Source organism: Orycteropus afer, unplaced genomic scaffold (genome assembly GCF_000298275.1).
Source record: "Orycteropus afer afer isolate SDZICR_OR568_19922 unplaced genomic scaffold, OryAfe1.0 scaffold00196, whole genome shotgun sequence".
Lineage (NCBI taxonomy): Eukaryota > Metazoa > Chordata > Mammalia > Tubulidentata > Orycteropodidae > Orycteropus > Orycteropus afer.
In genome coordinates, this window is record NW_006921783.1 from 2,015,602 (window position 1) to 2,041,614 (window position 26,013).

The 26,013-nt window shown below is 37.3% G+C and overlaps 1 protein-coding gene across 1 annotated transcript in view; it reads left to right on the top strand.

Moving 5' to 3' along the window:
* The first annotated feature begins 1,654 nt into the window (after positions 1-1,654).
* INTS2 (integrator complex subunit 2) overlaps positions 1,655-26,013 on the top strand; it is a 66,564-nt gene continuing 42,205 nt past the window's right edge. Inside the window, exons 1-10 of the mRNA XM_007947873.2 lie at positions 1,655-1,953; positions 2,827-2,965; positions 6,638-6,740; positions 7,816-7,929; positions 13,635-13,765; positions 14,337-14,510; positions 16,230-16,456; positions 18,462-18,587; positions 23,922-23,993; positions 24,082-24,196. Of these exons, the coding sequence (XP_007946064.1) occupies positions 1,661-1,953; positions 2,827-2,965; positions 6,638-6,740; positions 7,816-7,929; positions 13,635-13,765; positions 14,337-14,510; positions 16,230-16,456; positions 18,462-18,587; positions 23,922-23,993; positions 24,082-24,196 (1,494 nt within the window). The 5' untranslated portion in view covers positions 1,655-1,660. The remainder of the gene's footprint in view (positions 1,954-2,826; positions 2,966-6,637; positions 6,741-7,815; positions 7,930-13,634; positions 13,766-14,336; positions 14,511-16,229; positions 16,457-18,461; positions 18,588-23,921; positions 23,994-24,081; positions 24,197-26,013) is intronic.

A 26,013-nucleotide genomic window follows, 5' to 3' on the forward strand; every position in this document is an offset into this window, starting at 1 on the left:
CCCAGCGCACGCGCGCTGTTGCATCAGCGCTGACGTCCCTAAGCTTCCTCTTTGAGCCACCCTGCCTCTCAATCCAGTACGGTGGCCGACGGGAGTCAGACACTGGGGATGAATGAAGGTGCTGGGCGCAAGTTGAAGCAGTTTCGTCCGCTTTCCCTTCCTTCCAGTCTGGGTTCTGGCCCTGTGAAGTGTCCCCAACGTGCCCCCATCGAACCATCGACCTGGTTGTCCCGACGTCTGGGTTCTTGGTGCCTGGGTGTACTCGAGGTGCAAGTAGAGTTGGGGTTGTGGATAATGCTAGGCCCAACTTCGGACAGTGGCTTGATTTCTGCCTCTGCCTCTGGGACGGGGAGGTGGGGTGGGGGTTCTGGGAGGCTGGAGGCTAGATCTTAAGGTATGAAGCATCGGCTTATCAGACTTTAGCGCGTTCCCGGGTCTATGGCTGCAACCGGCCGGACTTTTCTCCTCCAAAAAACGCCTGGGTCATACCCGTGACACAGGTCTTGGAGCCTCTGCTCCTTCATCCCGCCCCTATTCTTAAAAGGCCCGTTCATTCTCCTTAAAAGCAAAACAGCGTTTCTGCCTACAATTTTGCTAGTCTTCGGGTCTTAGAGGAGCTCTGGTGGCGTGGTGCCTAAGGCATTTGACTGCTAACCGGAAGGTTGGCGGTTCAAACCCACTAGCCACTCCTCGGAAAGAAGATTGGGCAATCTACTTCTGTAGTGATACTGCCTCGGAAACCCAAGGAGGGGTAGCTATGAGTCAGATCCGAAGATCCGACTCCACGGCAGTGAGTTTGGTTATTTTGGTTGCGGGTCTTAGAGGGGATGGATTTGGAGTGGCTCACTGCGTTTTCTTTTTCATTCTTTAATTTTTTGCTTGTGATTACTGAAGACAGAGAAGTGCCCAAATGGGAATCGTCTTTCTCCTATAACTAATTACACCTACACTGCTTTTTTTTTTTTTTTTTTTTAATAACTTGGTAACGCAGGGGACTTAGGGTATTGTTGGGCCCTCCACAGTTTTCATTCTGGCACCGCTTTTAACCATTGCGGTAATATACCAATGCTCCCACCGACTCTTAGAGGGTGGTTGAGAGAAGCCCATCCATTCTCTATATATGTTGGGTAGGCATGTGAAACTAAAAAGCTGCGGTAAGAGAGCCTCGTTAACTGTGGTCATTTATTTACTTTAAACTACATGCCTTCTGGACCTCATGTGAAAGACCTTTATTGCTTTTTGCTGGGCATCTCAACAATGAACAGAAGGCATGATTTCAGCTTTTTGAATAACGATCCATGTAGTGTAAGGTTGTCAAGTGTTAGTACTACTGTATTGATTGGTGTAGTGGAGAAAATCTTGGATTGGGGTTTAGTAGAGAGAATTCAGCCTTGGATTTCGCCACAAACTAGCAATATTAGTTTTTGGTCTTTTTAGTAATATTACCTTGGGCCTGTTATTTAATTTTTTGTTTTCCAGATGGCGGTAGAAACAGGGAGAGAGACAAGCTTTGGCTCTAGATTTGTGCAAGGAGTAGTACCAATGTAGGGACCTTTTAAAGAACCTCATTTTTCAGGGATTTTAAAGAGGCGCTTACATACATGTGGACTTACACTCTTTCTCTCCCTTTTTTTTTTAAACATTAGGATTAACAGTGATAATGACTGAGTGTACAAGCCTTCAGTTTGTCAGCCCTTTTGCTTTTGAGGCAATGCAGAAGGTAGATGTTGTTCATCTAGCATCTTTAAGTGATCCAGAATTAAGACTTCTACTACCCTGTTTGGTGCGAATGGCACTTTGTGCTCCTGCTGACCAGAGCCAGAGCTGGGCTCAGGATAAAAAACTTATCCTTCGCCTTCTGTCTGGAGTGGAAGCAGTCAACTCCATTGTTGCATTGTTGTCTGTGGACTTCCATGCTTTAGAACAGGATGCCAACAAAGAACAACAGCTCAGGTAAATTTATATTTATGTGGGTTGGGATTTACTTGCATTTGTCAAAGAATAAAGAGTCAAATGTTTTTCAGAGCTTTTAGAGCCTTTTTATTGGATGCGCTCCTCCAGGAAAAAAGAATGAGAATCTAAATTTTGGAGAGCATTTTACTGTGATCTTTTCTATTTATAGTTCAAATTCTAGAAACTTTTAACATTTGTAAGATGCATAGGGAAATTTGGGACGTGCAGTATTTATATTTGGGCTTAAACTGATTAGGCCAGTTACTCTTAATGGGAAGTGGACAGGATGAATTCTCTTAGCATAGAAGGATTTATTGGAATCACCAGGGAGACTGTGTGTGTGTGTGTGTGTGTGTGTGATTTGGGTGAAAATTTACAGAGCAAATTCACTTTCCCTACAGCAGTTCACATATACTTTGTCTCATGACATTGACCACAATTTACCACAGTGCAACAGCTCCCCTTCCACTTCCTTCCAACAGTCACCTCTTCCCTGTGTCCATCCCTCCATGCACTCCTGCCCCCTGAGCTGTCTCCCTGTGCGTAAACAGCCCTTCTTTCTCCCATGATTGTTCTCTTCAAGGAGTGTATCTACCCCGGGAGACTTTTTAAACTGATACTAATTTCCAAACATTCTGGTCTAATGTTATGTCCTTTCTTGACTGTTGTTAATGGAAGTGAATGTTAACTGTCAGTTGAGATGGAGTCTTTATATATGTTGTAAATTCCTGAAATAGGCAAACTGAGTGCTAGAGAGCATTTAGAATTCATACATTCTTTTGTAGATAGACTACTTCAAGAAAAGATCATTTTTACACTGTAATTTCCATACCAGTGTTCTCATAATTGTCTACCATGTTTGTACTTTATTAGGCATAAACTTGGAGGAGGCAGTGGAGAGAGCATCCTGGTGTCACAGCTTCAGCATGGACTGACATTAGAGTTTGAACATAGTGATTCACCTCGTCGACTGCGTCTTGTGCTTAGTGAATTGTTGGCAATTATGAACAAGGTGCATTTCTTTTAATCATAGCTCAGAACATGCATGATTATCAAATGGAAGGTAGACAATAAGCCAGAAGGCAAGTAGGTTGCATCTTCTGTTTGATATGCACATTTTTTTCTTTCAGAAGCTGAAAGGATATTAAATTCCTCCCTTTAAAGAGTTTCTTTCTCTAGCTATTTTTTTCTCATTTATTGTTGTTGTTGTTGTTAAGTGCCGTTGAGTCGTTTCTGACTCATAGCGACCCCATGCACAGCAGAACGAAACACTGCCCTATCCCGCGCCAGCCCCACAATCCCTGCTATACTTGAGCTCATCATTGCAGCCACCGTATCAATCCATCTCGTTGAAGGCCTCCCCCTCTTTCGTCGACCCTCCACCCTACCAAGCATGACATCCTTCTCCAGGGAATGGTCCCTTCTTACAACATGACCAAAATAGGTGAGACGAAGTCTGGCCATTCTTGCTTCCAAGGAGCATTCTGGCTGCACTTCCTCCAGGACAGATCTGTTAGTTCTTTTAGCAGTCCATGGTACTTTCAGCATTCTTCGCCAGCACCACAACTCAAAAGCATCAACTCTTCTTCGGTCTTCCTTATTCATTGTCCAGATCTCACATGCATACGAGGCGATTGGAAATATCATGGCTTGTGTCAGGCGCACCTTAGTCCTCAAGGAGATATCCTTGCTCCTCAGCACTTGAAACAGTTCCTTTGCAGTTGACTTTCCCAATGCTACACGTCATCTAACGTCCTGACTGCTCCTTCTGTTGGCATCGATTGTAGAACCAAGCAATGTGAATTCCTTGACAACCTCAATCTTCTCTCCATTTATTGCTCATTGGTCCAGTTGTGAGGATTTTTGTTTTCTTTATATTGAGACATAATCCATACTTCAGACTGTATTCTTCAATCTTCATCAGTAGGTGCCTTAAGTCATCCTCACTTTCAGCAAGCAAAGTTGTATTGTCTGCATATCTCAGGTTGTTAATGATTCTTCCTCCAATCCTGATACCACGTTTTTCTTCATACAGTCCAGCTTCTCGGATTATTTGCTCAGCATATAGATTGAATAAGGGTGGAGAAAGGATACAACCCTGACGCACTCCCTTCTTGATTTTAAACCATGTAGTGTCCCCTTGTTCTGTTCGAACAACAGCCTCCTGGTCAAGGTACAGATTCCTCATGAGTACAATCAAGTGCTCGGGAATTCCCATTCTTCTCAATGTTATCCATAATTTGTCATGATCCACCCAATCAAATGCCTTTGCATAGTCAATAAAACACAAGTAAACATCTTTCTGGTATTCTTTGCCTTGAGCCAAGATCCATCTGACAACAGCTATGATATCCCTTGTTCCACATCCTCTTCTGAATCCAGCTTGAACCTCTGGAAGTTCTCTGTCAATATACTGCTGCAAACGTTTCTGAATTATCTTCAGTAAGATCTTACTTGCGTGTGATATTAATGATATTGTTCTGTAATTTCCACATTCTGTGGGATCACCTTTCTTTGGAATGGGCACAAATATGGATCTCTTCCAGTCAGTGGCCAGGTAGCTGTCTTCCAAATCTCTTGGCATAACTGAGTGAGTGCCTCCAATGGGGCATCCGTTTGTTGAAATATCTCAATCGGTATGCCATCAATTCCTGGAGCCTTGTTCTTCACCAGTTCTTTCATTGCAGCTTTGACTTCTTCCTTCATTACCATTGGTTCTAGATCATATGCCACTTCCTGAAATGGATGAAGATCAATCAGTTCTTTTTGGTACAGTGACTCTGTGTATTCCTGCCATCTTCTCTTGATGTCTCCTGCATCATTCAATATTTTGCCCATAGAATCTCTCACTATTGCAACTCGAGGCTTAAATTTTTTCTTCAGTTCTTTCAGTTTGAGAAATGCTGAGCGTATTCTTCCTTTTTGGTTTTCAGACTCCAGGTCTTTGCACATTTCATTTATACCTATTCTTTATTCTCCATTATAGTTTATTTTTTTGAGAAGCTATTATTTAGCTACATGGAAAAAGACATTGTATAATTTATTACAACTGCATTTCCTAAAGACAATACAATGGCTTCTTGATGATTAAGGAAATATATGTTCAGACTTATACACAAATTGGTAATACCTTTATAGGATATAATTTCTTCCATAAAAATGTAATGAGGTATAACAGAAATGTGTGTGATTCCTTTAGATCCTGAGTGAGCATTATCTCATATGTAACTGTGAGAGTATCAAAGTGAATGACAGTTTGATGTAGGATGGCTGGCTAGTCTCACTCACTAGCTAATATAATTGCTCCTATACATTGACAGGGAGCTCTGGTAGCATAGTGGCTAAGACACTTGAGTGCTAACCAGACGGCTGGCGGTTCAAACCCACCAGCCACTCCTCGGAAGGAAGGTTGGGCAATCCTACTTCCGTAGTGATACTGCCTCGGAAGCCCAAGGAGGGGTCGCTATGAGTCGGGTTTGACTCGACGGCACATAACAACAAACAACAACATACATTAATAAAGGCTATTCAACTTCTCGGCAAAATTATGGATTACTTTGGACCTCTGGATAATTGTGGTTAGTTTAAACTTTAAAATTTGTAAGTGTTAAGGGTCTACCATATAAAGAAATAAATTGGCTCTTCATACTAATGTGGTTTGTATGAGATTAGGCTCAGAGTTTCAGAGACAAACATTATTTACTTTTATAAGTTTGGAATTAGTTAATTTCTAATAAATAAAGTTAATTTTTAGAAATTTTGGATAAAAAGACTAAATTCTGTTTGCAAAGAAAGTACTTTTAGGGGGTTTTGAGGAATTTTAGATCAAGTTTTTAAAATATGTTACAAATTTTATAAAACTTCTTTCAAGTAGAAATAGTTATTCCTTTCTACTGTTGACTAACTACTATATTGATACTCTTTAATTTCAATTAATAGTTTTCTTTTTTCTACTTCTAAACTAATAAGTGACCTTTTTTCTGTGAATTTCAGTTTTTCAGTTTAGTACTATTTCACATCTGTGGTAATGAAGCTCCTGTAGGATGTTTTTCAAGAAGGTAGTAGGTACTTTGTTCTCAGTTTTCATTTTTTCTTACAGTTTATTCAGAGTTGAACTTGAATCTATGATTGTCATACTGCTTTAAGTTTACAGAATTTTTTTTGGCTTTCTTGGAGCTACAGTTTATGTAGGTAGCATTACTAGTTCATTTCCTTGATTTGTCTTACTGCTTATTTTCAGATATCTCCAAATATTTAGTAGAAATCAGTTCTTAAGATTGATACTCTCATGTCAAATAATAATCCTGTGACTGTTAATTGTGGTTAAATTGGTTAAAAATGATCAAATGCTGCATATTCTGCTGCAGTATATTAGTTACAAACTAAAAGATGATCTTTGAGTTCAATACACAATTTTTAAATAGTATTGTTGTTGTTATGTGCCGTCAAGTCGGACCCGACTCATAGCGACCCCTCCTTGGGTTTCCGAGGCAGTATCACTACGGAAGTAGATTGCCCCACCTTCCTTCCAAAGAGTGGCTGGTGGGTTTGAACTGTCAGCCTTCTCTTTAGCAGTCAAGTGCCTTAGGCACTATGCTACCAGAGCTCCCTTTTAAATAGTAAGGCATTTAATTTAAAAGTAAGATGAAATTAATAGAGTTCATTGTTTTCTTTTTTTCTTTAGGTATCTGAGTCCAATGGAGAATTTTTCTTTAAGTCTTCTGAGCTCTTTGAGAGTCCAGTCTATTTGGAGGAAGCTGCAGATGTACTTTGTATTTTACAAGCAGGTAATGTACTAAATGCTATGATACATTTCAGATATAGTTTTTTATTAAATGATATTGTATAACTTCTTGTACTGTTATGTTATTTTAAGGGTAATCTAATAAAAATGTTTAAGTAATAAATTAAAAAATGTTTAATGTACCAAAAACTTTAAGTAAAAATGATTAAGAATAGGACAGTAATTAAGTAAATAAGGAGTACTTGTGGTGCAGTAGTTAAAGTGCTCAACTGCTAGCTGGAAGGTTGGTGATGTGAACCCACCAGCCACTCTGTGGGAGAAAGATGAGGCAATCTGCTTCTGTAAAGATTACAGCGTTGGAAACCCTGTGGGGCAGTTCTCTTCCATCCTATAGAGTCACTATGAGTCAGAATTGACTTGACAGCAATGGGTAAGTAAGTGAATTATGTTATTTCCTATGCAAATGTTAAAATGATTTATTTGAAGTAGTTTAATGATTTTGGAAAATTCTCAATATATTAAATGACAAAAGCAAAGGGAAAAATGCTGAGTACAATATAAACCAAGTTTTGTTTAAAGTGAAAACAAAAACTGTACCCATGGGGAGATTAAAATTATTGAAAATTATTAATTTTGATGGATGGGATTAGAGTTAATAATAATTTTCTTCTTTCCACTTTTTTGTGTTTTCCAGATTCTTTGTAATAGTCTAGTATGATCGGAATTAAAAGATAAAGGACATAAAAATGCAAAGATTTTCATGAAAATTTCTCTTTAGACCAGCATTGTCTAGTAGAACTTTCTGCAATGATGGAAATACTCTGTATTATGCTGTCCAGTACTCTAGCCACTAGCCACATGTGGCTGTAGGACACTTAAAATATGGATAGTATAACTGAGGAACTGAACTATTTTAAATTTTATTTAATTTTACTTAATTTGAATTCTCGCTGTGGCTAGTGGCTGTGCTACTGGACAGCTCAGCTTTAGACTATGAAAAGAAATTACCTTAATTTGAATGATTTTAGATGACATCTGTGAAATGTCAAATGATTGTTAATATACAATACAGTGAAATGTCATTGTTTAGTAGTAACATTGACTTTGTTTTCTTATAGAGCTCCCTTCCCTGCTTCCTATAGTTGATGTAGCTGAAGCCTTGCTACATGTTAGAAATGGTGCCTGGTTCTTGTGTCTCTTGGTGGCCAATGTTCCTGATAGTTTTAATGAAGGTAAATAGAATTTAAAAATGAGATTAAAGAGATTTACTTAGCATGTATAGAGCCTTTTCTTTCTTTGAGCTAATCGTAAACATTTATGGAATTTTATTTGAGATTTTAACTTTTAAAAGTTGGTTAATGAGCATCCATCATAGAAATATCAAGTTTAGAGATTTCAAAATTGCATTGAGATTTCAAGTTTAAGTACAACGAGTATGTAGCAGAATAATACTGTAATAGGATAATAAAAAATACTGAAGTAGTAGAAGATACAATTCCTCTGGTCAAGGAGCAAACGAGAGGAGACTTAAAATTGTGAAATAGCCAGAGAACAATATGAGATATATGTAATTAGAAATGTCAGCAATCAGACCTTGGTTTTTTAGTCTTATTGCTGCCAGATTACAGAAAAGTACATAATAAAATTTTAGGAAAAATCAACTGAAGTTATTTACCTCTATTTCAAACTACTAGTGATTGAAGATTATTGTGAACCATATTTGGGTTTATATGATATGAAAATAAAAACAACATAAATTTGTTGAGCAAGACAATTTGTGAAATGGGAGCCAGGGAATAAAAAACACTGTATCTGGGGTCACAATTCCTGGCTTTGACATTTTATCATTGTGTGATCTCAGTCAAAATATTTCACTTCTCTTCTGTAAAATGAAGATTTAATAATAATATTTTCCTTATTTTTCCTAAAAGAGTTATTAACTATCACATAATATGTGAAAGCCCTTATTGAATTATGTCTTTGCTGGTTTTCAGTCTACTTGTTTTGTCAATCACTGAGAAAGGAATGTTGCTATCGTTCAAACACTGTTGTGGATTTGTCAATTTGTTCTGTGGCACCATTGGGTGGGTTTGAAGTGCCAACCTTTTAGTTTAGTAGCCATTTGCACCCAGGGACCTAGTAGCATGTTAACGTCCTTCTAACTACAGGATTTTATCTTACGTTTGGCTGCCAGATGTTGTGTGCAGTTTCATGGGGCATGTAAAGCAGGAAAGCGTTTAGTGACTAAAAATATGCTTATTTGAGCTATATGCTTATTTGGGCTATTTTTTAAAACAATTGAGTGTGTACAAATTGGAGTTTTGCACTGTAAGGCTTTTTGTGTAACCAACCTTGGCTTGCTACGAAGAAGTAAACAACTTGGGGCCAATACACAGAGGCCATTTTTGACTCATTTATATAATAGGTCCATACACATTCAGAATTGTTATGTCTTCTTAATGAATCTAAACTTCTGTTTATTTATTTGTTTTCATTATGAAATGCCCTTCTTTATCCTTGGTACTATTTCTTGATCTGAAGTTTACTTTGTCTGATATTAATACAGCCATGTCATCTTCCTTTTAATTAGTGTTTGCATGGGGTGTGTGGGTGTATCTTGTATTTTTAATCTGTGCTTTCTATTTAAAGTGGATTTCTTATAGACACGGACACTTGCTCTTTTTAATCTGGTCTATAATCTCTGCCTTTTAATTGGAGTGTTTAGACTAGTTCCATTAAATGTGATTATTGTGATGGATTGGTTTAAGTCTATGATCTTGCTATTTGTTTTCTATTTGTCTCATCTTTGTTCCTTTTCTTCTTTTTCTGGGTCCCTGCTTTCAGTTCTTTTGGGTATATACCTGGGAGTGGAATTGCTGGGTCATACTTAATTAGTTCTATGTATAACTTTTTGAGTAACCTTTGTACTATTTTCTACAGTGGCTGCCCATTTTACGTCTCACCAGCAAAGCATGAGGGTTCCAGTTTCTCTATATCCTCACTAACATTTATTGTTTCCTGATTTTTATTTTTTTACTGAGTTTAAAATTTTAGGTTGTCATTTTCTTTTAGCTGTTTAAAGATGTCATTCTATGGTCTGTGCTAATTTTTAATCTTTGTTTCTTTGTAAATAGTGCTTCCACTGTACCTCCCCACACTTGGTTGCTTTTTTTTAAAAAAAGTATTTTATTGAAATATAATTTATGTACAGTGAAATACACAAAACTAAAGTGAAATGGATTAATGCATTTTTTTTTTTTTTGCAGTGTTCCTTCCCTTCCCCTCCCACCCCTGGCAACCAACAGAGAAAGTTCCCCTCCATATATAAACCTTCCCTTGACCCTCCACAAAAACAAACTAATACTGTATTTATCCTTCTGTGATCGACTTATTTCACTCAGCATAATGTCCTCTAAGTTCATTCATACTATGCGGTGTTTTGCAGACTCTACATTATTCTTTAGTGCTGTGTAGCATTCCGTTATATGTACATACCATAGTTTGGTCATCCACTCCTCCACTATAAATCTTAGAGATAAGTCCCTTGCCAGATATGTAATTATTGGCAAATATGAATTTGTTGCCGTCATTTTTGTTACTTGCTTTTTTGTGGTGTCGATTTCTTTGTTCCATATAATTTGCATTGCTGAGCTTGTTTTGTTTATGAATCGTGTTATCACTTCCTTCATTGCTATTGTTTTAGTATTTGCTGAGTATTTATGCTTTTCCTCTTTTTTGATGTGAAGGTTAATCATTTTTCTTTGAGGTTACCCTGTGATTTATAGTTTTCTTCCTAAGTTTAGAACAGTCTGTTCTGTCTTGGAGTTGTCTTGACTTCCCTACCATCTAGAAGTTGTAACTACACAGTTTTTTCCCTCTTTTTGGTTTGTAGTTGTCCTCATTTGTCAATTGATGTCCCTGGTTCCCTGTTTACAATCTTGCAGGCTTATTTATTTTGGATACTTCCATAGCTGGGTTGGTTTCTGGGTTACGTCATCACGTGTGTTAATGGTCAGTTGTTGTTGGCTGTGGTTGCTTCTCTGTCCAAAGGGCTTCCTTTAGCATTTCTTGTAAGGGTGGTCTGGTTTTAACAAATTCCCTTAATTTCTGCGTATCTGGAAATGTCCTAATTTCACCATCATATTTAAGGGACAGTTTTACTGGGTACATAATTCTTGGTTGGAGATTTTTCTCTTTCACGGTTTTATGTATACCATCCCATTGTCTTCTCGCCTTCATGGTTTCTGTTGAGAAATCCAAGCTTAGTTCTTGTTGGCTGCCCCTTGTAGGTAACTTTTCGCTTTTCCCATCTGCTCTCATGATTCTTTGTCTTTGGTTTTGGTAAGTTTGATGATGATATATCTGGGTGATTTTCTTTTGGGATCTATCCTGTTTGCTGTTCATTGGACGTTCTGAGTGGATATACTCTCATCTTTCGTTATACCAGGAAAATTCTTTTCCAACAAATCTTTGACAGTTTTCTCAGTGGTTTTATTATTCTCTTCCTGTTCTGAAATTCCAATTACACATAGGTTATTCCTTTTGATGGTATCCCACATGAACCTTAGACTTTCTTCATTTTGTTTGGATTTTTTTTCTGAATTATCCCTTTCTAAAGAAGTGTTCAGGTATTTGCCTTCAGTCTCCCTAATTTTGTCTTCCATTGATTCAGTTCTGCTCCTTTGCCCATTCAATGTCTTATCTATTTCTGAAAATTTAGTATTAATTTTCTGGATTTCTATGTGTAGATTTTGTATAATTTCTAATTATTCATTTATTTTATCATTTTGTTCTTGTATTGTCTTTCAGAATTGTTCTAGGGTTTTCTCTGTGTTTTCCTTGATCTGCCTCTCAATTTGTTGAAGATACCTAAATATAATTCTTTTGAATTCCTTATCAGAGAGTTCTAATGCTGCGTCTTCCTCAGGGATGTGTTTCGAGTCTGTATCCTGGTCTCTTGTTTCTCCTTTATCTTGATTCTTTGTGTGGACTGTGGTGCTTTGTTGTCTCTGATGCATTGTGACTTTTTTTGTGTTTATATTTAATTTGTGATTGTATGTTGGAGTGACTTGCCCATGATTTTCATTTTCTTTATATGTTATCTACACAGGCAGGGTACTGTGCTCCTTTGTTCACTAGTTGACAGCACTTATACACTCATCACCTGTCCCTTTTCCTGTTGTCAGCCTCTCATATCTCCCTGCTGACCTTGGCAAACAGCCTTAGGTCCCTGGGATCTGAATGAGAATGCTATCACTTTAAAATCCAAAATGGTTGCCACTTGCAAATATTCAAAATGGATGCACCCTCAGTCACTTTAAATATCCAAAATGGCCGCTGCTTATAAACATTCAAACTGGCTGCGCCCTAGGTCACTTTAAATATCCAAAATGGCTGCTGCTTGTAAACATTCAAAATGGCTGCTCCTGCAGTCACTTTAAATATCCAAAATGACCGTTGCTTGTAAACATTCAAAATGGCTACACCCTCGGTCACTTTAAATATTCAGAATGGCTGCTGTATGTGAACAATCAAAATGGTTTTGTCCTCCAGACAGCAGAAAGTCAACAGCTCAGGTTGTCTCCCTCTTTGCTGTTTCCCTTCCTACTCATAGGCCACCAGCACAGTTGTCCCTCAGCCCTTGGTCCAGGGCTGATCTTTAGGTCAATTCTCAGGTCCCAATACCACATGGAAATATTCAGGCTGTTGGTACTGTCAGAGTAGCTAACAGTCGGCAGCTCCGACTGTCTCTCTACTCCTGTTTTCATTCAGGTTTTTCCACTAGTTGGTGCCTAATCCACTTCTGTTGTTGTGCCCAGGTTATGAAGGAGATGCTCGGAGAGGAATATGCCAACACACGACAATGCAAATGCAATAGGAAAGTTTATTAGCTAACTTAAGTTAGGGTCTTTGCCCTTATCAGGTCAGTGGCTTAAGCAAAAGACCCCGTGCCCCCCCGGTTTTCTCAAATTTTTGGGAAAAAATAGGGGGTGGGGGCAGCACCAGGGCAAGAGGGTACAGATGATTGGTTGTTGCTAAGGGATTTAGGGCAGTGATCTAAGATGTTGGGGGACGTAAAGAAACCCCCCGGCTCCAAAGTTCACTTAGGAAAATATTATCTAGGGAGGATGCGACTCAGGTATGTGGGAGACTTTCAGGAGTCGAGCAAATCTCCGATACGTGCTGAATCTGGATGGCTTTTGTGATGCGTGCTGAGTTCGGAGGAAGTTCCTTGATACCTGCTGAGACTGGAGGGCAGATAAAGGCCCTAAAGAGTCCAAAAGTTCTGTTAGTAATGCTGACACCAAAAGGTTTCTGGTTAAAGATTTTCCTGGAGGCTACTAGAGCTCTCAGACTCACACTGTATAGTTCCTTTCAAAGCTCAGGGCTCCAGGATTATCTTTTGTATCTCAGTCAATTGGTTTTTCTTTTCTTTGTTGAAGAGGGTCTGTGTCGCTTGTCTGCCTTTTCCTCCCTCTTACAGAAGTCCACTTGGTTGCTTTTGAGATTTTCTCTTTGTCTCTGGTTTTCAGAAATTTGATTATGACATGTGTTGCTATAATTTTCTTTTGTGATTATCCTGCTTGGGACTCAATGAATTTCTTTGACCTGTGGGTTTATAGATTTCCTCATATTTGAAAAAAATTCAACCTTTATTTCTTAAAATATTTTTTTCTGTTTCACTTTTTCCATGTTTCTGAGACTCTAATTACAAGTATGTTTGACCACTTGATATTGTCCCACAGGTTATTGTTCATTTGAAAGTCTATTTTTACTCTTTGCTTTACTTTAGCCAGTTTCTAGTGATACTTTTTTCAAGTTCCCTAATCTTCTGTAGTGTCTAATTTGCATAAATGAATGTTTGTCAAGTCTTAGTAATTTGTCCTAATATCGTTATTTACAAACCTTGAAGTAATAGATGTTTTTAAACGTTCAGTTTGTAGAGGCTTGATCAAGAATGGAGAACGACAAGATGAGGAAAGCCTTGGAGGAAGGCGGAGGACAGATGCCTTACGCTTCTTATGTAAAATGAATCCTTCTCAGGCCCTCAAAGTTCGAGGCATGGTGGTAAGAGAATCCATTGTTTTTATGAGACAGTGGCCTTTGGCCCATACTTGTAAGGCCTTTATATTAGGATTAAGAACTTTTTTCAAGATGGCTTGAGAATCTTACAGGGGTTCAGAATTGTAATGATATACAGGCAATCCTGGGTTACTAAAGTCTGACTTATGGACAACTTGTACTTGCCCTTTAATGTTATGTAAATTTACCTTCACTTTGAAAAGTTTTACTTGCAGCAAATTGTTCATCACCATCACCTTCACTTGTTGCACATGCAGCTTTCAAACACTGAAAAAGCTTCAAGCCTTTTCTTTTACTAAAGTAAGACTGAATAAGAACCATATGGAGCTGTCCCAACTTACTTACAAATTCAGCTTATAGACACGCTTAGGAATAGATCTTGTTTGTAATCCACATACTGCCTGTATTGGATTTGTTACTTTCCTTTCTGGATTTTTATGTTTTGTGAAATATCATCCTTTAAATTTCAGATGCTTTAAATCTAAGCAGCCTTGCCCTTTTCCTTATGAAATTAATTTCAAGTTTTGGTTTTTTTTTTGGTGTATGTATGTGTTAGGTAGAAGAATGTCACTTGCCCGGCCTTGGAGTGGCTTTGACATTGGATCATACTAAAAATGAAGCTTGTGAAGATGGAGTGAGTGACTTGGTTTGTTTTGTTAGTGGTTTGCTTCTTGGAACAAATGCGAAAGTCCGGACTTGGTTTGGAACTTTCATCCGAAATGGACAGCAGGTGAGGGATAAATTTATATCTAAGATTCAGGCTATATTAACCATTACTAAAAGAGAAAAAAACACTTATAGGATCATGTCATTAGACCAGTGGTTCTCAAACTTCTGGATCTCAGGAACCCTTTAAACCCTAGGAACCCTCAGGAACATTATTAAAAACATCAAGGATACCAAAGCACTTTTGCTTATATTGCTTACATCAACATTTACTATATTAGAAATTAAAACTTCAAATTTTTAAATATTTATTTCATCTAAGCATAACAATAATAAACCCATTACATGTGGACCTGAATAAAGATTTTTTAATGAAAAATAACTATTTTCTGAAATAAAAAAAATTTACTGTGAGAGTTGTCTTGTTTCACATTTTTACAAGTCTCTTTAATGTCTAGAAAACTATACAGTTTAGTTGTGAGAGAATGTGAATGAAAAAGGTAAGTAATGTCTCTGTATTATTAAGGAAATGTTTTTGATGTTTTAGACACTCTGAATGAATCTTGGGAGTCCCTCATGTTCCGGGGTCAGACTCATGAGAATTACTATTTTAGGTCATCATAATAAATTATTAGTATATTCGATAACTTTTATATTTTGCAACAGTTTTTAACTTGCAAGATAGTTTACTTTTACAAAAAATATTCTTAGTGACTCTGTGAATAGAATCCGTATGAAGGAATTGCTGGAGACTGATTTTTAACTTGTTGAGGCTGCTTAACTAGACACTAGCATATGTCCTGCTTAGACACCCCCACCTATTTTTTATGCTGTTGAATCACTATACGTTTCTGTGTCCAAATTCTGCTTGGTTTCTAATCTGCTGAAAACTGGTTTTAAGCTTTGCTTTTCTTAAAGGAAGTGACCTTTATTATATGCCTTCTATATATCAGGCTCTTGTTGTAAGCAATTGACATACTCATCTTGTTTGTAATTGTCATTTGTATGCCATAAACTTTCCTTCTTTGCAATTAAAGTTAATATTAAAGCAGGCTTACCATTTACTTGGTAACACTCTAAAAATAACAGTGCACTAACATTTGTATAACCCTTTACAGTTTAGAACTGCTTTCATGTTTATTGTCTTTCTTTGTCCATTCATTCATCTATTTAACAGACATTGAGTGCTTTGCTATATGTCAGACAGTGTTAGGCCCTGCAGAGAAAGAAATGACTAAGACATTGTCCCTGCCTGAAGAACTGTGGGAGTGATACACTTGTAAACTCTTAATCACAACAACCCTGTGAGTTAAATATTAGCAATGTAATATCCATTTCTTTGTTATTAAGGAGATTAGGGTTCAGAGAGGTTAACTAGTATACCTAAAAGAATATAATCAGGTAATGGCAGAGCTGAGGTTTAAATACAAATCTTCTGTCTCCAACCTTTGAGCATTTTCTAGTATATCATACGTTATTGTTAGTATGTAATTGAAAGTACTAATTTAAAAGTAGCCTATCGTTAAAATTGTCATTAATTTCGTCTTCCTTCTGCAGCCTATGAAATTAGGATAAATAGAGTATTGTTCAAATGAACCAGTGCAGTTTTGAACCAGTGAAGATTTTGAGTGGCTTCATTGATTAAAATGAGATTATATGGTTATGACATCCTCCTCAAATGGAGCAGTTTCAAGTGTTTTAATTAGGGAGCTTTGTTTGAGCTTCCTTTTCCTTTAGTAAGTGTCCCATGCTGTCTTCCTTTTGTGGTCCATATTTCTTACAGAGAAAAAGAGAGAACAGCAGTTCAGTCCTTTGGCAAATGAGAAGGCAACTTCTTCTGGAGTTGATGGGCATTCTCCCCACAGTAGGAAGTACCCGCATTGTGGAAGAAGCTGATGTGGACATGGAGCCTGATGTGTCTGTGTATTCCGGGCTGAAAGAAGAGCATGTTGTGAAAGCCAGTGCACTCCTACGTCTCTACTGTGCTTTGATGGGCATCGCTGGACTCAAGTATTCAATAATTTGATATTTTACCTTTTTGTCACTTTCTTATTTCTAATTCCAAGGAAGTGAGCTAAAGGCTTTTTAGTCAGAAGCAGATTTTCTATTTGGCACAGGTATATAGGTTAGCCCTAGGTTAACCCTCAGGGCCTCAGGCAGTCACCTGCCACACCCAAGGCTGACGGTTCAAACCCACCAGCCACTCCCCACCAGGTAGCCAGGCTGTGTCTCAGGAGCTCTGGTAGCATAGTGCCTAAGGCACTTGACTGCTAACCAGAAGCCTGGTGGTTCAAACCCACCAGCCACTCCTCGGAAGGAAGGTTGGGCAATCTACTTCCTTAGTGATACTGCCTCGGCAACCCAAGGAGGGGTCACTATGAGTCGGGTCCAGGGTCCGACTCGAGGGCACATAACAACAACAACATGGGTTAGCCTATATTAAGAATGATGTCCTAAGGCAGAGCATTCCTAGGTGAGGCATATCCATTTATTTTGGTCTGATTTGTGAACAGAATTATGTAAATATGGGAGAGGACAGAGCAGTTTATCCATTTGTAACCACAATGTAAAGAAGCCTGTGATTTCAGCACAGCTTGATAAGACTAAGGAATGATCTGTGTGATTCATACCTTACTATGCCTTTGTTGCTAGTTGAAGTAAATCTTCAAAATTGCTATGATGTGAATATTATGCACAAAATTTCTAAATCATTACACTATATACTTTTGAATAATATCCTCGACTGTTATACATACAGTCCTCACTTTGCGTGGTTCTAATATGCATGAGTGTCATGCATGAATATTAGTTACCACAGGTAAATAACACCAATTCCCCAACAACACGGTTCAAATTTCATTTACCACAGGATATTAACCAAGTAATTGCATTAAACTTCATTGTGAGTTCTTCTGGTCACAAATTACTATGTAAATAACAGATGTCCATCATGATCACTCAATATCACATCACTTCTTTCAAAGTCTGTCTGTGATTCCTGACTGTGCATCTGTTATTCATTCAGCTCATGTACAGACAGCAAAGTGTGTAATTGTGTTGCCTCCTTGTCTCTCAGTGATGAACCCACATGAAATTTTTAAAGTGGATAATTGAAAGAGAGAATTGGCCAATTAAGATGAAAGTATTAAAGAAACAAAAAGTGTTAACACTGGAAGTGACATTTGAACCAAACATAAATAGAAGAAATAGCTGACCATGGGAATGTTGACACTGCCACCATTCAAGAGACTCTAGGTATGTAGCCAGAAGAACTTAGTGAAGGTGAACTTGCCAGCGTAAATGAAGAAGGTGATTGTGGCAAAAAGGGTGAAGATATACCAGAGAAAATGATACCGGCATAAATCTTCACATTAAAGGAATGTGTAAAGATATTTCACAGTGTTTAAAATACAAAGGATACAATGTTGGAAGCTGATCCAAACTTAGAATGGATCATGATAGTTCATCAAGGCATAGAAAAGAAGCTCACTCTGTCTCATAAGTTATATGAGAATAAAACAAGGGCTGTTCAAACTACTTGATAAGTGTTTTAGAAAGAGAGAACAGTTTAATTTTCAATGTTTCTGTGTTTTCAGTTAGTATACTAAAGTATTAGTGTTACTATTTTTTTCATTTCCCTATGCATTATCAGTGACAGTAAGAGAGTTTTTAATGTTTGATCAAACTTTTGAAGGGCAGGAAACTATCATAACTTTTCCTATTGACTATCAAAGTCAAATTGCATGGTTTTAGCTTGTACTGTCATTTTTATAGTCCCACATTACTGTGCAAAGTGAGGATTGCCTGTATTTTGTCTGAGGAAACACATTGTAAATATAAAATCTCAATATGTTTACTTATGACAGTTACTTATGTTAAAGATTATATACATACTGAGGTGTCATTATAAAGATAAAATTTGTATCTGAAAAGGTTAAACTGTTGGGAAGTTCACATTTTCTTCTTCCCTCCCCAGCTAAATGAGAGAAAAGCCTAATAAAGTATTCCTTTTTAGACCAACTGAGGAAGAAGCTGAGCAATTACTGCAGTTGATGACAAGCCGTCCTCCTGCTACACCAGCTGGGGTCCGCTTTGTTTCACTTTCCTTTTGTATGCTACTGGCCTTTTCCACACTTGTCAGGTACCTTACTATATACATTGCTCTATTTTCTCAAAGCCTGCTTGCTTGCTTTATGGAATGCATGTATATCATTCGATTAGGAGCTAACTACAAAAACCACCCTAGATATGGCCAGTTGCATCTTTTTCAATAAAAGGATGTCAGTAGCACTTCCTATTATGCTAGTTAGTTTATTTATGAATTTCACATGCACACGTTTAAAGGAGCCAAAGTAGTTCTTCAAGATTTTGTAAAGGAAATAACAGTCCTTCTTCCTTATTCAGTTTTTTTAGCTGATTCTTTTGTTTTTTGCTACTACATTTTTAAATGACTTGTTTGTATTCCTACATCTTACTTTTTCAATTTTAGCTATTTGTTGACTTCCCACAATAGAAGATCCAAAAACCAAACTCATCGCCACTGAGTCGATTCTGACTCACAGTGACCCCCATTGGGTTTCCGAGGCTGTAAATCTTTACAGAAGTATATCACCCCATCTTCCTTCCATGGAGCGGCTGGTGGGTTTGAACCACTGACCTGGTTAGCAGCCAGATGCATTACCCACTATACCACCAGAGCTCCTTACTATACTATACTGTAGAAGATAAGAGATTAGTTTTCTTTCTTCTTTCTGTCCCCAACACATCCACATCTCCTTTTTATTCTCCCCTCCTCTCAGAAGTTGTAATTTTGGTTAGGTCTATGTTTATTTGTTTACATTGTTATGATCATTTAAGTACTACTAAGAGCCCAACCAAGCAGTAGATAATTGCTTTTTCTCCTGCAAAACTTGTTTTCTTGCATAAATAATTGTCCTGTCATTTTATTTATTTATTTAATTTTGCTTGGAGTTCTATGTACTTAACCATTACAGCAAACCCAAACTCTCTCATAATCTAAATTTCCTCTTAAGATGTTCACATTCATTAGGTATTCTATCAGTTTCATCTTCTTGAACAAATCCTCCTGGAGCATCTTGACCTGCTCTGATCTGGACTGCCTGCTACACCTGGTCACCCTTACATAATGATAAACGGAGAAAAGATTGTCATTGTCAAGGATTTCATTTTACTTGGAACCAGAGTCAGCATCCACAGAAGCAGTAGTCAAGAGATCAAACAATGTATTGTACCAGGCAAATCTGCTGCAAAAGAGCTCTTTGAAGTGTTAAAGAGCAAGCATATCATTTTAAAGAGTATGGTGCAATCAGCTTACATGCATGCGTAAGCTGGACAGTGCATAAAGAAGACTGAAGAAGAATTGATGCATTTGAGTAATCAAAACAACGAGGTACCATTTTGCTCCAGCACTAGTAGCAAAGTTCAACAAGACAGAAAATAACGAATGCTGGCAAGGATGCGGAGAGGTTGGGATTCACATACACTACTGGTGGGACTGTCAAGTGGTATAACCATATGGAAAGATGTATGGCGATTCCTTCAGAAGCTGGAATTAGAAATACCATTTGACTCAGCCATTCCATTACTAGGTATATATCCTAAAGAAGTGAGAGCCATGACAGGAATAGACATATGCATACCCATGTTCATCGCAGTACTATTTACAATAGCAAAAGATGGAAACAACCTAGGTGTCCATCAGCTGACGAATGGATAACCAAACTATGGTACACACACAATGGAATACTATGCAACCCTAAAGAATAACCTACAATCTGCAAAACACCACATATCGTGGATGAACTTGACATTATGTTGAGTGAAATAAGTCAATCACAAAAGGACAAATATTGTATTAGTCTGTTATTGTAAAAGTCAAGGAAAGGTTTATCTATGGAAGGAAATTTTCTTTGTTGGTTACCAGGAATGGGAGGGTAGGGTAGGGAACACTGTTAGATAGGTAGAGATAAGTATTGATTTGGTGAAGAGAAGGGCAATGTACCAAATGTGAGTGATCAACATGGTGGCATTGAGGAAGAAGAAGACATAGAGAGGTACATGGGAGGTACAGACAACAAAGATGAACCCTTCTGCACATATAGTACTGCATTGTCAGTGAAGGCATACATGGGTGTATGGGTGAGTAGATGGGTGGACAGGCTGAACTATTAGGTATGTCTATGAAGCAGGGAGTGTATAGGACCATGTATAGGGTTGGCAGACAATGGTTCTATAAGTATATTTGTATGATCTGAATTCCGAGATGTATAGTAGACCTGACAAGGGACAAGGTTGTATTCACTTCTTGGTCACAGCCAGCTACCCAGAGGGACTGAGTAGTTGAACCTGTGGGCTTGGGCCCATAGTCACAGGGGACATCAAGCTCAATTGGCATAACATACTACACAAAACATTGTTCCACCTCCTACTTTGGTGAGTAGTGACTGGGATCTTAAAAGCTTGCAAGCAGCCATATAGATGCAACGATGGATCTCTCCTCATCCAGAGCAAAGAAGAATGAAGGAAACCAAAGATTCATGGAAAGAATTAGACCTAGCTACTGGTACACCACACGATCCACAGCCTATTTGACTATGAGACCAGAAGAACTAGATGGTGCCCGGCTACCACTGTCAACCACTTGGAGGGGGATCTATGTAGGAGATCCTGGATAGAGAGGGAGAACAATGTGGAAGAAAACTCAAAATCATTTGGCAAAAAAAAGGGAGGGCGCCATTTTTGCTGGTCTGATAGAGCCTGGTGGAACCACTGAGACTATGGCCCCTCATGTCTGGAATTGAATCTACACCTGTGGCTTCCAGCCAAACAACAGACAGGCATGTGAGTTGAACATTTACCTGAGGTAGATACACTCCTTAGAGAGAACAATCATGGGAGAAAGAAGAGCTGTTTATACACAGGGAGTCAGACAGCTCAGGGGGCAGGAGTGCATGGAGGGATGGTCACAGGAAAGAGGTAACTATCGGGAGGAAGTGGGAAGGGAGCTGTTGCATTGAAGTAAATTGTAGTCAGTGTCATGAGACAAAGTTTGTGAACTGCTGTATGGAAAGTGAACTTTCTCTGTAAATTTTTACCCAAATCACAACAATAAAAAGGAGGGGGGGACTAGGTGCTGGTCTGATAGAGCCTGGTGGAACCACTGAGACTATGGCCCCTAGCTGTGCTTCAGGGAAAACAAAAAGAGAAGAGGAATTGATGGATTTGAGCTTATCATGTTGTCAGGAGGGACCAGTCCCTGGAGAAGGATATCATGTTGGTAAAGTAGTGGGTCAGTGAAAAAAGAAAGATCCTCAACAAGATGGATTGACACAGTGGCTGCAGTAATGGGCTCAAGCACGGCAACGGTTGTGAGGATGGCTCAGGACCATGCAGTATTTCGTTCTGTTGTATAGAAGGTCACTTTGAGGCAGAACTGACCCAGCAGCACTTAGCAACAACAACATTATTTTGGGACTTGCTTCACCACTCTGTCATTGGCATTTCTATTTCTTACATCTCAAGTCTTTAATTTTTAAAATTTACGCCCTCATTTTGCTTCTTAGAAATGATGTGTGGATGTAAATTCTCTTCAGACTGGGTATTTTTGAAAATATCTTTGTTCTACTCTGATACTTGGTGATAGTTTGGTGGGGTATAGAATTCTAGGTTGGAAATACCTGTTTTGGAAAGTTTCGAATGTGTTACTCTGTTATCTGCTGACTTATAGCGTTGCTGTGGAGAAGTCTGATATTTGATTCCTAATCTTTTGTGTCATTTTTTTGTTTGTTTGTTTTTGTTTTTAAAAGGTGAAAACATTTCTTTCTCATCATTTTATTGTATTATTGGGGTAAAATATATATGTAATAAAAAGTTGGGCGTTTTGACCATTATTAAGTGTACATACAATTCAGTGATAATAGTGATGTTACCATGTTGTGTGACCATCACCACCATCCATTTCCACATGTTTTATATTACCTGTAATAGACACTTGGTACCCCATTCCCCAATAACACTCATTTACTTTTCGCGCTGGTACCTGGTGACCCCTAACAAATTTTTGTCTCTGCATTTGATAGTTTTGGTATTTCATATAAATACCGAAATATAATGGAATCATATAATTTTTGTCCTTTTGTGTCTGGCTTATTTCACTTAGTGGCTTTTCAAGGTTCATCTATATTGTAGCATATATTTCATTTCCCTTGTGGTGAATGGACTTTTTTTTTTTTTTTTAATGTGGAAACTTGCAGGATTCATTTTTTCTCTCTAGGATTTTGAAATTTCTTAGTGATATGGCTTGGTATGAGTTTGTTTTCGTCTGTTGACCCTGTGTACTCAGTAAGCTCTTTGAATCTGGAAACTCATGTCCTTCAGTTCTAGGAAATTTTCTTGAATTACTTTGTTGATTATGTCTTGCCCTTTGGTTTTCTGCCTAACCCACTACCATTGAGTTGATTCTGACTCATAGCAACCCCCAATCGGTTTCCAAGGCAATAAATCTTTATGGAGCAGATTGCCTCATCTCCCGCCTGTGGAGCAGCTGGTGGGTTTGAACCACCAACCTTCTAGTTAGCAGCCAAATGGCTTACCCACTATGCCACCAGAGCTCCTTTTTCTATCTAAAGCCTCCTCTTACTTGGATATAGGACTTCCTGAAATGATCATCTGCTTTTCTTATTGTTTCCTATTTTCCTTACCTTTGTTTTGTACTACATTTGTAAAACTGCCTTTATTGAGATATAATTTACTTACCATAAAATTGATCCATTTAGAGTCTATTATTCAATGGATTTTAGTGTATTTACAGTTATATAACCATCACCACAGTCTTTTAGAACATTTACATCACTCTAAGAAAAAAATCACTCCTTTATACTTTATAGGATTTGTCCTCTACTTTATCTTCTAATCCTATTTAGTTTTTAATTTCAAAGAGGTCCTTTATTGTTCTAAATTTAAAATCTAGGAATTTCCTTTAAAAAATCATTGGCATTGATATATATTTTTTTAAATAAGATTTTACTATGTTTTCAGTGAAAGTTTAAGTCTGTGACTTTCTGATGCTTACTCTTTGCACACTAGATTTTTTTCTGTGTGAAATATGTAACAGCTGATAATATGATTCTTCTGACATTTTAATCCCAAAGGACCTTTGTTTTTCTTAGAAATGTGAGGAAATTTACTTTCTCCAGTTTGCAAATGCAGTAACTGAGACTTTGAGAGGGTCCGACTGTTCACATTCATGAAGGAAAGCAAAGGTCCTCATTCTTGATCTCTAGAACTACTTCATATCTCAATAATTAATGACTCAGTCTCAGTTCAAGAAGCAGTTGATGTGACTTGATACTTGAAAGTAGGGAAGGGAAAAATAATTTCTACCAAAAATAATTTCAGAACCTTTCTGCTAGTATATCTAATATAAACCTGTGCTATTCTGGTATGTTTTATACAGTACACCTGAACAGGAGCAGCTAATGGTGGTATGGCTAAGTTGGATGATAAAAGAAGAAGCTTATTTTGAGAGGTAAGGTGATTTCATTTGTTTTGGTTAAATGAGAAAGTTTTTCTTATTCTCTCCTTGGAAATTTATATTTTCTCTTCTGTTTCAACAGTACTTCAGGTGTCTCTGCTTCTTTTGGGGAGATGTTATTATTGGTGGCTATGTACTTTCATAGCAACCAACTGAGTGCTATCATTGACTTGGTCTGTTCCACCTTGGGGATGAAGGTAATTTTCTTTTATCTTTTTTCTAAATGATTGTTGTAAGCTGGGCATTTTCTTGTAATGTAAAGTAACTGGATTGTTTCCATTTTGAAGTAAGTTTAGCTATATAATAGTTTTAAATTTTATAAGGATCTATTAAAAATGCATTTTGAAAACATTTATTTAAAGAATAATAGTTGCTCACTGCAGAAAATTTGGAAAACAGAAAAGAAGGGAAAGTATCTTGTAATTTCATCATTCAGAGATATTAACATTCTTGATGTCTGTTCTTTGTTTAAAATGATATATTGACGTATTTTATTATTTTAAAAACTTTATTCTCATGTGAACAAATATTCTAGCACACTATAATTTTTAATGGCTGTGTGGTATTCCATTATATGGATTTGTCATGAGTTTCTTAATGAGTCCTTTTATTATTTGCCATGTAGGTAGTTTTTAGTTCAGAGTAATGCTTAGATGAATATCCTCATTAATGTAAATACACATACAGGCACTCAGATATACAGATCTTCATGCATTTGTGTGATTATTTCCTTAGGTAAAGTTCTAAAAGTACAATTATTAAGTAAAAGAGTATAGTTATGTTAAGATGTTTAATGAATGTTACAGATTATCTTCCAAAAAGATTATAGCAATTTAAGTTGTTACTATTAATGAATGAGATTGCCTGTTTTCTAAATTCTCACCATCAATGGGCTTTGTCATTATTTTTAGTCTTTGCAAATTTGATGAAAACTAGCCTCATTTATTTTACATTTCTTTGTTTACTAATGAAACAGAGGTTTTTTTTTTTATGATTTGGGTGAAAGTTTACAGAGCACATTGGTTTTCCATTCAACAGTCAATACACATTCTCTTTTGTGACATTCACTGCAATCCCCACTTCCTCCCTGCACCTACCTTTTTCCTTCATCCTTCTTTCCCATCCTCTCTCACCTTCTGAGCTTTAGCCCTGGTAAATGCCATCGTCTTGATTACATATGCTTGATTGTTCTAATGAGTCCATATCCTCCTGTTATTACTGTTTACTTTAGAGGCCTATCATTTGGCTGCCAGTTGAGTCATTGGGGTTAAGTTCAGTTCCTCACTTGAAGTGTGTCTAAGGGTCATAGTCTGAGGTGTTTCACCAGTCTTCATCAGACTAGTGAGCCTAGTCTTTTTTATGATGTTGAGTTTTGTTTGAAATTAAAGTTTTAAAAATCTATACGTCTTGCCTGGTTTATTTCTTTTGTGAAAGACTTTTATCAATATCCTGAAGAGATTTTTATGTTTTTTTTCTTCTTTCACTGACTCAAAAGGGCTCTGTATATATAAATGATACACCATTATGTCTTACCTACCATATTTCATTGATTTCAAAACACATGATTTACTCATTATTGAAATTGGTATTCATTTTGCCATTGTTGTGTAATGTTTATATGGTAGTATTCCTTTGTTGTTGTTTTTTTTCCTGAAAGCTACTGTTAAATCAGTGATGCATAGTATAATCCTCAGTGTCTTTATGAGTGGGAAGTACAATGTGTGGTAAATGATTTTTTATTAAAAGTTTTTCCATTTAACTTTTCCATTCCCTTTTTTTGCCATTTAAATGGCTAGGTGGAAATTAATTTTTTAATTTATACTGTTTTCTTTTGTGGTTTTTACTTTGCTGTTGTGCTTAGAAATGTTTTTCCTACCTCAGATTCATCTAAGTATATATTTTCTTCTACTTCTTTTTTTTTTTTTTTTTGAATTTTATTTTGATTTGGGTGAAGATTTACAGAGTAAATTCACTTTTCATACAGCAGTTCACATATACTTTGTCTCATGTCATT